Here is a 13,601-nt window from a genome sequence, read left to right as displayed (position 1 = left end):
ATTATCGACCGGATTAGATAAGAGTTCCTTTTCTTACGGATGCTGCGGTGCGAGGTCTCAGCCACGGTGTGCACGCGTTTTAGCTCTAAGTCGGCTGGGGAGTGCCGTCCGCTTGCATAAAGACCGTAATATCTAAACTCCTAGACTTACCCATTAGGTTAAATGAGTCAAGTGTGGTTTACTAGGGCCTTACTTAAAAGTATAGACTTATCTTAGTCTTAATATTGACAAGACTGAGAGGGGACTTAAAGACCGATTTATATATTGACGTAAGTTCTCGGTCCCCAATACGCACGACCCAGTGCGAGTCTCGGCATCAGTCCCGGCCTTCGCCGCCCCACGTCCGGGGAGAAACAATAGGAGAATTGTTTTTACCAAACTTACCAGATTTGCTAGATAGTAAGCAATGCTCGCGCCAGTAGTTCCCATCCTTCGGGGCTATGGGTTTATAGTATTCTCTATTTCTTATGTGGAGCCCCGTGTAAGACGTGTCACTAGAACGAGCTGATTCGCGCATCCTCCACCATCGGGGCAGTGCAGTTTTTGTTCCTTCGTAATTGGTTATATGTACGCCCTATCAATCCTTTCAACACATAGGTTAAGCTAGTACGAAGTAAACCCCGTGAAGCTGCTGCAACGAGCTGCGGTTCTTGGGGCTTTTGGTGGCTGGAACAAACACCCCTTGGTAAACCCGGGCAAAGTCCTTTAGCGCTCGGATGTCCAAGATAGACCGCTATCCTTACTTCCCACTTAGCTAGCCAACTACCCTCTTCACATTCTCTTTCGTTTGTAATAGGCTAGTCTTTAGCTTTATGAATTTAGTAGTGTTATACTCTTCATCTATCTTGTGGTCAGCTTTGGGTTCCAGACATCGATTTTGACGTGTACCGTCACATCACTCGTTATGCGTTTCTCTTATATGTTACTGGCGCTTGTAGCCAGCGTCACCGCGGACAACACGGCGCAAACGAGACGGTCCGATGAAAAGGAGTTGACACTTAAATCAAGAAGATCTATCGAAAATTCTCAGTCGGTTGCGGCAAGGGTCGCTTCAGTCGACATAAATCATAAAGGAGTAGTTGTCTCTAGAAATCCAGGATGTGATCCTGATGACGACGAGCCTGATCTTCCCTTTTGTGACAAGCTTCGCGAGCATATAAAAGAACAACAAGAGAAAGAGAAGGAACACGATGACGATGAAGATGGCAATGGCGAGAAGCATCACGGCAGTGGGATGATAGCAGGAGCTGTAATAGGCGCTTTTATTGCACTTTTATTCCTTCTGGCCGTATGGTATTTCCTCCGTATCCGACCTAGGAGGAGACAGCGTATACTAGAGCAGCGCAGAAAGCAGGATGAGCTTGAGAGCAACTATCAATTCTCTCCCCAGGGCACACATTTACCAACTCCGCCAACCCGATCCATGCCCGGAAGTCAAAACCCCTCCGAGCATAATGTCAGGTTCCAACGTACACCTTATCCGGGTGATGTCTCATCTCCGTCAATGACAAATTCGTCGATGTCTGGTCTGGCTTTACCAACTCCGGCACTTACATATTCCCCATCGGTTACATCCAGTGCTGTATCTCCAATGTCCCCAGTACCGGCACACGGATTAAGCGACAAGCCTCCCGCATACGCAGCGGTAGCAGCCCTCCAGTCTTCCGAGCCGCAACCCGAAGCGAGCGCGTACCAGATGGGCCAGACCCCCATGCCATTAGAACCGCCGATGTACCATCTGACAGAAGCACCGGGACCCGCCGTTATGGATATGAAAGGGCAACCAATTTCCCGATACTAAAAAGAATGATTGTATGATGGGAGAATGTAAAGGGTCTAGGCAAGGTTATCAGTCATTTCCGCAGGCAAGGTATTCTAGTTCTGAAATTGTACTGTAGATATCCCCTAATATTCAGAAGTTCATTATCTTTTACTACCATGTACTCGTATTAGGAAAGGGATGTCATTGCTCAGGAGCGAGTGGCACAGAAGAATCAATAATAGGTTATTTTTTTGGCTTTTTCTATGTCAGTAGAAGAGAGAAGAAAAAAAAGCGATAGTTCTGTTTCTCCTTATAAAAAAAATGCCTGTAAAAATAAAAATTCCCCTTAAAAAAAGTAAAAAAATAATAGCGATGGATAATGTCGTTACCGCAACTCCTGATTGATTTGATCCTAGACCCGACCCGAGGTGCAGTTACAAAAAAGCGTCCTGAGACTTTAAATACCATACCCAGTAATATTAATGCAGAGCCCACTCGAATAGAATTAACTCGTGTAATAATGCTGCTGCATGAACGTATTGATGTAGATGGTGATACAACTTGCCACAAAAGGAGATGCGTAGAAAATCCTAGCAAACCAATATTGTCATTTCATGCATCTTCATGAACAAAATCGTCAAAAAAACATATGTGCCCTAGTACGGGAAAACGTTCCTCTCAATAATAAATAATCCATTGCCTTAACATTATGATGATGATGATGATGATGATGATGATGATAGTAATAATGATGATCGAATCTCTACGCAGCGAGTGTGTGCGGGTCCTGCTCGACGTGCTCAACCCATTCGTATACGCGGTGCATGCCGCGTCCGGGCCCGGTGAGGCCGGCGAGAACGGAGTCCTTGGGCGATGTCGACGCAGCTCGCTGGCGGTGCCGCACCCGGGGTCCGGGTTCGTACAGAGCCGAGTCGTCCATGTAGCCGCGCGTTGCGGCTCGTCTGGGGAGCATCCGTTCGGGAACTCGACTGGCCCGTGGAATCTCGTATAAGTCTTCGTCGTCTACGGTGTGTCTACGCATCATAGGAGGTGTCGGTAAAGGGGCTTGAGACGGTAGCGGCGGCGGGCCCATCGCTCGGGGAGGGGCCGGGGGAGGTGGTATGCCCTGTCCGAAGCCTTGAGGGGCCGGGCTGGGGTTTTGACGCTGTTCGAACCGGTCGGCGAGACGGCGTTCCATCGAGCTGGCGCGAAGGCCGCGTGCCCTGTTCACCCCGGTGACATAGTCTGCAACTGAACCTGCTGTCCTTTCAAATGGTCCTACTGGTGGCGGCGCAGGTGCTGGCGGCGCGACTACAGTCTGTGCTCGACGCCTATAGGGGTTATTCATATTGAAGTGCGCCGTATTGTTGGTGGCGGCGTTGTTTCCGAGACCCATAATATCATCAGCTGGATCCATATATTCATCTTCGCTGTCCTCGAACTGAAGCCGCCGTGCTAATTCTTCGTCTCGCTGTTCTTGAAGACGTCTACGGATAAGTTCTTCATCGTAGGTATTTGGTCGAGTTCGTAGTCCATTACCAGGCGAGCGTCTAGCATCAAAAGCCTGAGCAAAGCCCTGAGCAGGCGGGGCACTTCTGAGGCCTAACCTCTCGCGGTCTATCATCGGTTCTGGGATCTGCATATGCTCGAGCCCGTCCGCGTCGGCGCCATCATAGTTGAACCACGGGCATTCACAAGTCTTCCACTTCAGGCCGCAAATCATGCAAAATTCCGCTCCGCAACGACTAAATTCTTCATTAGACCCTCGCAAAGTCCTAGTCATAAAGAAAGATGTCTTACCATGTCATGTGATTACAACCTTCCTTTAACTCTACCATATTTCTGCAGTTGAAGCAACGCTGCCATCCCTCTTCCTTAGCCTGCTGTAAAATCTGGTTTGTCTCTTCGTCAGCAGGACACGGGCCAGAACCGTGCCACTTGTTATTGCAGTCGCAGCATACGCGAGTATGACAGCTACCGCATCTACCCACCTTACGACCATTGCGGTGTTGCTGGATCTGGTCTGGTCTGATCCATCGGCCGCATCTCTTACCCGGACAGTACACACGGTTCCGAGTAGAAAATTCGTGGAACTTCCGGTTCCATGTCTTCTTGAAATCGATGTCGAACAGGTTATCGACATGCTTTAGCGGGATGCAATCTGACGTGCAGCATCTCGGAGGCATCTGCGCTGGGTCTTTGACGGAGAGCTTGAAGCTGCGCTTTAGGCATGACTTGCACATCCGATGCCCGCACTTCAGCTTGGCCGTCTTTGAAGACGGTAGGTCGTCGAGGCATACAACACATTCCACCCTGTTTGAAGGCAATTAATTAGATTTGCATCATTTACCGGTGACTTGTTGCTAGATTTGCTTGACAAACTTACATCTTCGAGTGCTTTTCGGGCGGCGACTGGAGTCCTGAACCCACAAACCTATTCAGAAAAGCTGGAGAAGATATTGAGGAGGAACTCATACTCTGGGACGCTACATGTGAGCTGGGAGCAGTATGCGCCCGCGGAAGCGAGGGCTTCGCAGTGTATCCCACATCAGATTCATAGTACCTCCTCCGATGAGGTCTAATAGGATCGTTAGTATCAACTGCCGAGCATTATTCATCATTAAATTATTTGCATGCTTACCGTCTTGATGAACTAGCCTCTGGTTCGTCGTAATGGTCTCGATGGCGAGGACGAATCCGGGATGTGCTTCGTGACTCGATATGTCCTGATCGCGGTACTGATTTGGACCTTTCCCGTAAACGACGGAGCGTAGTTTCGTATTCGGGTTCTTCATCGGTATCTTCTTCATAAGCAGGTCTTTCTCGATGTTTTGATCGTTGTCGTCGACGGGAGACCCGGTCGACCGGGGGTGCAGGCGGGGTTACTGGGACTTGGACTGGTCTTTTGCGGGCTCGGCGCTTAAGTCTTTCATCCTCTGTAGAATCCGATGACTCAGTGTCAACGCTTGAACTTCTCGATGAAGACGGTGATGGAATCCTCGAGGTAGGCCTGGATCGATACAAAGGGGTGGATCTCGGTGGCGTCGAAAGTTCGTAGGTCTCATCATCTCCGCTGCTACTGGTCACGCTCCTGGTCATGCTCCTAGTCCTGTGTCTCGATTGCGTCCTGGGTCTGGATCTAGACCTAAGTCTCGAAATCATCTTCGCCTGTTCGTCATCGTCGTCACCATCCTCTACCTCGAGATACACTGCCCGACCTTTCCCATTTCGAGACCCGACGGTGGCCGACCGGGGACGGGTCAGTTGCTGTTGTGGATGAGGCATTGGGTCGGTAGCATCTGAGTCGTCGTCTTCGGACAGCGGTGCACCTTGTTGAGAATAAATTTTTAAATTTCTACCGGCAAACCTGTGTATTTCAGGTCCTCGGGGTCGGTAAGGCAGCGAATGGGGGTTGGGATTATGTCGTGAGTCCCAATCATGGTGGCGAGATGGGGAGGGACTGCGTGTCTGGTGTCGACGTCTGGCCCGCTGCTTGGCTGCGACATGCTGTGATTGTGCCATTCGTCCGTTGTATCAGCCCCGTACCTACGGATTCGTAGAAGAGACCGTCTTTGCTCTACTCCTTCGGTTGGTTGAGGAGTCCTGCCGGTATCGTGGGAAATGAACAGCTGGTTACTCCTGAATGGCTAGTTGCATGCACTCAATTCAGTGCTGATTGGGCTGTATGGTTGCAGTCTGCATTAGGAGTGGGATGTGCAGTATCGGGCGAAAACATCCCCAATAGACGTCAAAGTCGTAGGACAATGATGTGTGATGGCACCTAATTACGATTTAATCGTCTACGGGATCCTACACGATAACTGGATCGCGCTGTCGTGGGGAGAGATACGAGAGGTGAGGTATGGGTATGGGTATGGAAAAAGCTGTGGAGGTGAGACAAGGGAGAACAGGTGGTCAGGGCAAATATCGGTTCTAACCCGAACATGATACTGATACAGTACGATATGTAAGGAATAACTATTACTGCTACCTAACCTATCACTGTCTCCGCCTTCGCTGGCTATTCCCCTACCCCTCTGTTCTGACCCTCACCTACGATCTTCACCTGGGGGTCCTTGGGGAATGGCCCGAATGGTTGTTTGAGTGGACCTAAGTGGCCGGGAACCCCCTGGAAAACGACCATTCGTTGGTTGGACAGTGATTCTGGCGGCACAAGCGCGACTAAAAACCTGGCTCCTGACTGGTCCCCTCCATGCCAGATGCCCCTCACACATGTCAAGTTCCAGCCCGTTCGTCACGTTGAGAAAAATAAAAAATAAAAATAAAAAAAATAATAGAAGCTTCTAACCTCTCCAGTCGCACACATGTTTAGAAGGGGAACATTTTCTGTGATGAAGAATTCCAATCAAGTGACTCGGACTAAATACCATTGAAAACAGAAAATCCTTCGTCACGAGTGCGTTAGCTCCTCCTGATCGTCGTCATTTATTCCAATATTCCAAGAAATCATCCTTCCAATGCATTAAAAAGGGGTGGTTGGATGATCAGTCATCAGGCACGCAGGCAGGTAGTAAGTTACACAAGAAAACCGTATCCTACGATAGATCACTGTTCACTGTTCGCTACTCGTCCCTATATATTAATGATTACCATGGTTCCTGAGGTATGATCCAGGTGGTAGGGCGTTTAGCCGTGCAGCCTGCCTCGATTCCTGTGCTAGTGTTACTAAGTTGGATACCTACCTACGTATCTGACACAACATTGCCTATTCGGCCGGTCAGTACTACTACATCAGGTAGCAGAAGAATGCTGCTGTACAACAACAGCAAGTTTCGAAAGTCCCAACTACATATGTAAAGCTGGCTGGACCAACCAGCCCTGTGCAGCCTCAAGCCTAACGGCCCATCCCGTGAATCTTAACCGAAAGTATGCTGGAGAGAATACATGCCCCAGAGCCCGCTTCGCTGTGTTGAGTGTTGATAGTAGCATTGTTCCCTAGCCTACCTACATACATACTTCAGCTTTGTTAGCTTGCATATGTCAGGTAGGCAGGTAGGTAGCTTCAATGTTGTCAACACCATACCAGCCCGGTAACCTAAACTTATCGTTCTCTGGTTCAAGTGAATATTTATTTGGTTAATTTTAGATTGTTTGCAGTAGATTGATCAATAAGGAAGTTATATCCTTCCCAAGTAACTGGATGTAAATCAGATATAAAAATGAGCTCCGTTGCCCTTCGGCATCGGCCGCGCAATTACATAGACTGATCAATCAATACTAAGCCCAAATAAGACACGGCGATATCGCTGCCGGTCCGTTCATACTTTTATGCATATTGAAGAACAATTACAATTAGGCATCTCGTAAGTTATTCAAGGGTAATTATTGTAAATCTTTTTATCCTTTAGAAACTGAAGAGACTGAAGAAACTCGTAAAAGAACCGTACAAGACTATGCCTTAACATTGAGATGTAAGTATGAAGCTCTCAACAACAAGTATTCTATATAATCTAAAGCTTCCTCAAAAATCAGCAAGTTTGAGAGATTGATCGTACCTTTTGCTTCCTAAATTTTGTTTAATATGAGCTTCTTAAGAAAATTGCGGAACATTAAAACTCCGCCCGAGACAGCTTGGGTGCTCTTCTTGATATAGGATATTCCACAGGCCTACGATCATATCTTAGTATTCGGGGCTTTGCCTTTAGGATACTTTCTAATAAGTGTATCTCCCAGGCAATAAAACAATAAGAGATTCACTCCCAAGTATATCTTATACGCGGGCTATCTCGAGGGTTAACTCCTCACCTTGTCTCTACTTCTAGTTTACCGGGTGGATACTAAGTACAAACTCTACCATCGTACTCTTAGTAAACACTCGACATAGACATTGAATTTAGTACGCATCAAAATATTAAGATAGTTAAGCTAAGTCCAACTTTAATTTTAAAGTGATAAAGGGAGTTACTCAAGCGGTTGAATGGTTTGTAGGTGGAAAGTGCCAATAATCTGTTGGAGAACATACAGATAGGTAGCTTTTATAAAGAATATAATCCAATTACCAGTATGCTAATACTATAACTACCTACCTAAGGTACTTAACAAGAAATGAATAACTAACTAACTAATAACTAACTAAACAAAGAATAAAGTTTAATACCTACGAACGAAAGGCACTGACATGTTATAACTATTAGTTACATTTTAATAAAAAGCTCCTTGGAACAATTTTCCAAGTGCGCTCTTTCCCCTTAGGCTGTATAGTAGGTAACTAGTGGTAGATAACTAGTGCTTGAGTCATTTGTTGTTTAGGAGGCAACTCATAAGTTTCTAGTTGCAGTTATAGATTATTATTGAACGAATTAGGTACCTAGATACCTCTTAAGCAACTCATCATAGCGCATCAAGAAATGAGACATCAGGTACACGATAAGAATATTATATTCGCCAAGACACAAGGATGATCCTTTGGCTTAAGAGTAAGTTCGGATGATAAAAGTGCGGATGAGAAACACAACCCATATCCGAAGCTGCTTACATGTATGTAGTGTATGTAGTGAACGCCACGATGTAGGTCTTAAATATTACTAAAAAGGGAAATGTAGAAGTGGTATGGGGGGTAGCTTTTAGGTACATACCTCCTAGAAAGCGGTAACTTAAAGCGTGGCAGCGCTATTTTAGTACAGTGCAGCGTCTGTGACGTCGATACTGCAGCACATTGTTATCGGTAGCCACATTATCGGTAGCAACAGCTGCCCGACCCTGCGGATCCATAGATCTTTGTTCAACTTTGTCCGCGTGCTTCTTTCTTAGACCCTACTTTTTTACATCAATACACAATTCATAATCCCCTACGATCGACGCTGACTTCCACTAAAACCACGCAATGATCACTCTAATTATCTTTTAAATTTTCATTTCCGCTCATCTCCTTACGCACCTGTAAATGCACCTATAATATGTCGATACCCTATTCTCCAATGTACCCTGCCGATCCTCCTACTTCTACCATCTAGAGCTCGCCTTCTCATGTTAACCAATCGTCTACATTTCGTCATAGACCGTTGACCGTACCTAGTGTCTCCAGGTTGTCTCCAGGTTGATGATTGGTTCTTGCGGGGAACCCCTCTGAAACATGCTTCTCCTGCACCAGGTTGGCAGCGTCAAAATTGGTGAAGTCATCCGCTACACCGTAACTTATGCGCCGTCACACGACCGAATACTACCCTCGCCCGACGTTCTATACCTACGAATCCGCAATACTTCCCCCATACCGTTACGAGCCGCCTTTATCCACGGACCATATACTCTAGACGTTTCCGCCTGTCCCGCTCACTACGATCCGAATAGCAAGTTCGAGAATCCCCAACGATATGGAGTCCCTGAATTTGAGCCCATGCTCAAAGCTGGAGGCACGTGGTCATGCCAGTTGATCGTACCAGACAATATCCGCCAGAGCGCCGGAACGGGGGCTGCGAGGGGTGATTTTGGCTATGACACTACAAACGAAGAGGTTCCAAAGACTGCGAGCTGGGTTGTGGAGGTTACGAGCCAGGTTATTTTCTCTAACAGTGCGGCCGTGGGCTACGAGGTCTTGCTTGCGCGCGACGAAAAGAGTCTAAATCTCGGCGGCGTGCCAGTCATCGGCGGTCAAGCTCAGGTCCCACAACCCGGCAAGGTAACCGATTTTCAACAGAGTATAGGCGCAAAAGATGGCCATCACCCCGCCCAGCCGAAGGGTGTCTTTTCGAAGGCCATTGCCTTAAAAGTTGAGGATACGGCAAGTCTTTGGAATACACCACCGCTTCCTGGCTGGGACGAGTGGGACCATGGAAACCACAAAGCATCGGGTGTGAGCAAGGCAACCGGTAGTGTTGCGGAGCCGACGGAGACGGAAGATGATAAGGCAAAAAAGCAACCTCCAAAGAAAATACATCTAGTCGTTGTAACGCATGGCTTGCATAGTAACCTTGGAGCTGATATGCTATACATGAAGGAGAGTATCGATACAGCTGCGAAACAAGCGAAGGCTGATGCGAGAGCCAGAAAAGCACGAGAAAGGGCCGAAAAAGGCGATCCTCCTGATGCTAATGACGACGAATATGACGAAGAAGAAGTCGTAGTAAGAGGCTTTTCTGGAAATGCTACTCGAACAGAAAGGGGCATCAAATTTCTTGGCAAACGTTTGGCGCGTTGGGTGCTCTCTATGACTTACCCAGACCAGCCTTTCCTGCCATCGAGGAAAAAGGTGGCGACTGGAAGCATTGCTAATGCCTTCAAAAGTGATGGCGGGAGTGATGATGCGTCGGGGAAACCTGCTCATAAGAACAGCACCATACACAGGGGCCAGCATCACGAGGAAACCCGCAAGTTTCAGTTTACCAGCATCAGCTTTGTTGGGCACTCTCTAGGAGGCCTTATTCAGGTGTATGCTATAGCATATATCCAGAAGCACTCACCTCAATTTTTTGACTTGATACGGCCGATCAACTTCATTACACTTGCATCTCCGTTATTAGGTCTTAGCAACGAGAACCCTTTATATGTCAAATTCGCTCTGGACTTTGGCCTCGTCGGGAGAACTGGGCAAGATCTAGGCCTTACTTGGCGGGCACCAACTATTGCCAGAAGCGGATGGGGCGCATTAGTAGGTACACTCGGAGAGAGTGCCCACAAGAAGGTAATAGGAGAGGTACAACCGGAGTCAAAACCGCTGCTGCGTATCCTACCAACCGGCCCAGCACACACCGCGTTGAAGAAGTTTCGCAACCGGACCGTCTATTCAAATGTGGTAAACGATGGAATTGTACCGCTGCGCACAAGCTGCCTATTATTTCTAGACTGGCAAGGACTTGGTCGGGTGGAAAAGGCTCGACGTGAAGCCGGCTTGGTTGAAACCGTCGTCGGGTTCGGTTGGGCCGAATTAACAGGTGCCAATGTGTCTTCACGAAGAGGTCCCTGGTCGCCGACAACTGAAGAGCCACCGTCGTTATCACAATCCGGCGTCGAGTCTGAGTCTTCTCATAGCGACCCTCACGAAGTACCTCAGCCACCAACTAACGCAACTGTAGAGGATGACAGGCGCAGTCTTAATATAACCACTCCCCATTCAGAGACGGGTCCAGCAAATCAAAACTCACAGACAAACAACGACTTTGCGTTCTCGGGATTTTTCAACTTCTTCAAATCCAGCGAGTCGCAGAAAGCAGCAACTCGTAAAACACCTCCACCGTCTCCACGGGAGAACAAAATTTATCAGCGCAGTCAAACATTGAAGATAGACGCAGCCACGGACTCGGCATCGTCAAGTAAGTCGAAGGTGTCTTCCGGCCATGAGCTTAGTGAAGACCCAGCAAATGACGTATCTGCTCCTCCGAGGACGACATTTTTTGAGTCCGCGGGCGATATTCTTAATCCCAAGTTACCAACGGTGGACTACTTGATTGATCCTTCAAAGCGTCCACGGACCATATTTCATGATCGCGTCTATCATCCGTCCGATATTCCACCACCACCACTCAAGAAACGTCCGGCCAAGACACTAAGCTTCCGGCACAAGTCAAACACTAATGGCGCCTCTTCATCTTCTAAAGATGATAATATGAATCTCCCTTCGCCGAAAGCCGGAGTTGAGCATGCTGATTCCGAACTTTCAACTCACGACTACGATGATCCTGCGCATACCGACCCTAGTAGGGATACTGATGAAGTCGTTGACAGCTCTAACATGAAGGTTGAGGAAAAGATTGCTCGTGCATACCACCGCGGTTTGAGCTGGCGGAAAGTCTTGGTCAAGCTAGAGCCAGATGCGCACAATAATATCATTGTGCGTCGCAAGTTCGCCAATGCTTTTGGTTGGCCTGTTGTCAAACACTTAGTTGATGCTCACTTTAGCGACAGCGCAGCTGCTCGCATGCGAGACGAAGCCGAGCAAACTGGTGACCGTGCAAAATCTATGGACCAGCGACCCGACGAGACTGGCGCTGAGACCTACACACAAGAAGACGCCCAACCCCGGAAAGGCAAAAATGGTGCAATGGTCCACAAACATACTGCAAGTGAAGCTATTGAGGCCACAGATGCTGTTCCAGATCTACCATCCCTAGCCCAGGAAAGGAAGTCTACTCGTTACAGTTCAAGAGATTCGCCGCCTCGTTCATCGTATGAAAGAGTCGACTCTGCAAGCTGGAGCGACCGCGAGTTTGCGGACAGTGGGGATGATAGCGAAATCGATATGGATATGGCTTATGGCAGGCCTAAGATCCAGTCATCACAAGGGCACGAGGATAGCGACAAGCAAAGAGCTGCCAGCCCGAGCTGGAATTGGACAGAGAAGATTGTGGGTAAAGGTGCCGGAAAGAGAGTAAAGAGTCCTAAGAGCCCTCAAAGCCCCACAAGTCCAAAGCCGGAGAGCGGAAGCGGGAGTGGAAACACGCCTACCGATTCAGATATAAAATAATAGAGCCTCTCCAGGAAGTGTTTTTTGAAACCTGGGAATAGGATTGCCAATTTAGCATGGGAGTCTCAATAGAGGAGCATGGGCAATTGGGCATAGCATGTTAGATCTTTGATTCATCAGTTTGGAATGACAGGACTAGGCCTATTCTGAGATACCATACTATATTGTTTTGATATTAGTGAGCTATATGAACCGAACGACTTCATACATATATTAATTATAATACATACCAAATATCATTCCATTAACTACGATATAGCAATATATAAGTAACTTAGCTTTCTTTTCAATATCTCAAGCCCGAAATGGGTCTTACATCAAGGTAGTCATAAGTATGGCATCCGCAGCCCGTACTATCGTTGGCCAAACTGGCCCATATGTAACGGTGCTAGGGTTGTGTTCGAAATCCCAGGTTGACAATGATATTGTATTCATTCAAAAGACACCGTTAGTCCAGGTGAGCTAGGAATAGATTCGTAACCGAACCGTAGATATATCAATACCTTGTAATAGAAATCCGGGATGAGAAATATCACTATGATCAACAACTGTTCTATTTGTCAACTAACTCTCATCTCATATAATAAATTTGAGCCCTTCTCGCTGGTTCCGAGTCACTTAGGTTCATCACGGATATCTCTACCGCTCTTCAAAGCAATTCATTGTGGCATAGGCAAGTGAAAGTAGTCATCGCCACTTCCTCTTGCGCTAATAGCTTCAGTAATTGTTATTCGAATATGATACTATGGGATACAACGACGTCGTAGCTAGGGAATGGCGGTCGTTGCAATCGTTTCTTTATCTCGTCGACAGGCCTTATAGCGAGGGATTCAATTACGTCTGAATCGTCGGCGTGAGTTTATATCCCGTTGATTTGATACCTATAGGAGTATTAATAAAATCTAAGATGTCTTCTACAATCAAACATTCACTTTTAACAATACAAACAAACGCGGCTACGGCTGTCGTGATCTTAACTATGAACAGTTCATTGTATCTCAACCTATTTACCTAATCGTCCATAAGAATGAGGGCCATTGCTGTCTAACTGTCCCCTTCTAAGCTCGGGGGCTTCCTGCTACTGTTGTTTATGAGCCGTATATCACCCAGAGTATACAAAGCAGTTAATCAATATAAGCCGTCGTTTAATGCACTCATACATAATTGTTCCGGCTCTCTTAGACTAATTCGGCTAACTACCTAGATATCTTGACAAACTCATATAAAGTCGATTCGTGTGATGTGACGTAGGTATATAGGTAACTGGGTACTGGCTATGTACTAAGCTTCATCTTTATATGTAACTTAGGAAATAGACTTATGATACTTCACTTCTCCGTCGCTAATATCCAAGCCGACGTCGAGTAGAGGTAAGACGATCCCAGTTCATATAATATTAGATAAAATATTGCGAATCATTCT

General features: G+C 47.1%; 2 protein-coding genes across 3 annotated transcripts; one reads left to right on the top strand and one right to left on the bottom strand.

Moving 5' to 3' along the window:
• Positions 1 to 2,525: 2,525 nt before the first annotated feature.
• Positions 2,526 to 5,202, bottom strand: GL218_02027 (uncharacterized protein; the record flags this gene model as incomplete). Of its 2 annotated transcripts, XM_033578515.1 has the most annotated exons (7): positions 2,526 to 3,312; positions 3,370 to 3,507; positions 3,563 to 4,075; positions 4,149 to 4,182; positions 4,240 to 4,340; positions 4,404 to 5,061; positions 5,130 to 5,202. In XM_033578515.1, the coding sequence occupies 7 exons, from the start codon at positions 5,200 to 5,202 to the stop codon at positions 2,526 to 2,528; spliced, it is 2,304 nt and encodes a 767-aa protein (XP_033439608.1). The 2 variants fall into 2 exon arrangements, with proteins under 2 accessions (XP_033439608.1, XP_033439609.1); XM_033578514.1 differs by having other exon boundaries at positions 2,526 to 3,507.
• A 3,653-nt stretch (positions 5,203 to 8,855) lies between these two features.
• Positions 8,856 to 12,179, top strand: GL218_02026 (putative lipase ROG1; the record flags this gene model as incomplete). Its single annotated transcript, XM_033578513.1, has 1 exon — positions 8,856 to 12,179. One exon carries the CDS (start codon positions 8,856 to 8,858, stop codon positions 12,177 to 12,179), a length of 3,324 nt encoding a protein of 1,107 aa, XP_033439607.1.
• Positions 12,180 to 13,601: the final 1,422 nt, after the last annotated feature.

This window comes from Daldinia childiae (assembly GCF_008694065.1).
Source record: "Daldinia childiae strain JS-1345 chromosome Unknown Scaffold2, whole genome shotgun sequence".
NCBI classification, from domain to species: domain Eukaryota; kingdom Fungi; phylum Ascomycota; class Sordariomycetes; order Xylariales; family Hypoxylaceae; genus Daldinia; species Daldinia childiae.
This window is presented reverse-complemented; position numbering and strand designations above follow the sequence as displayed.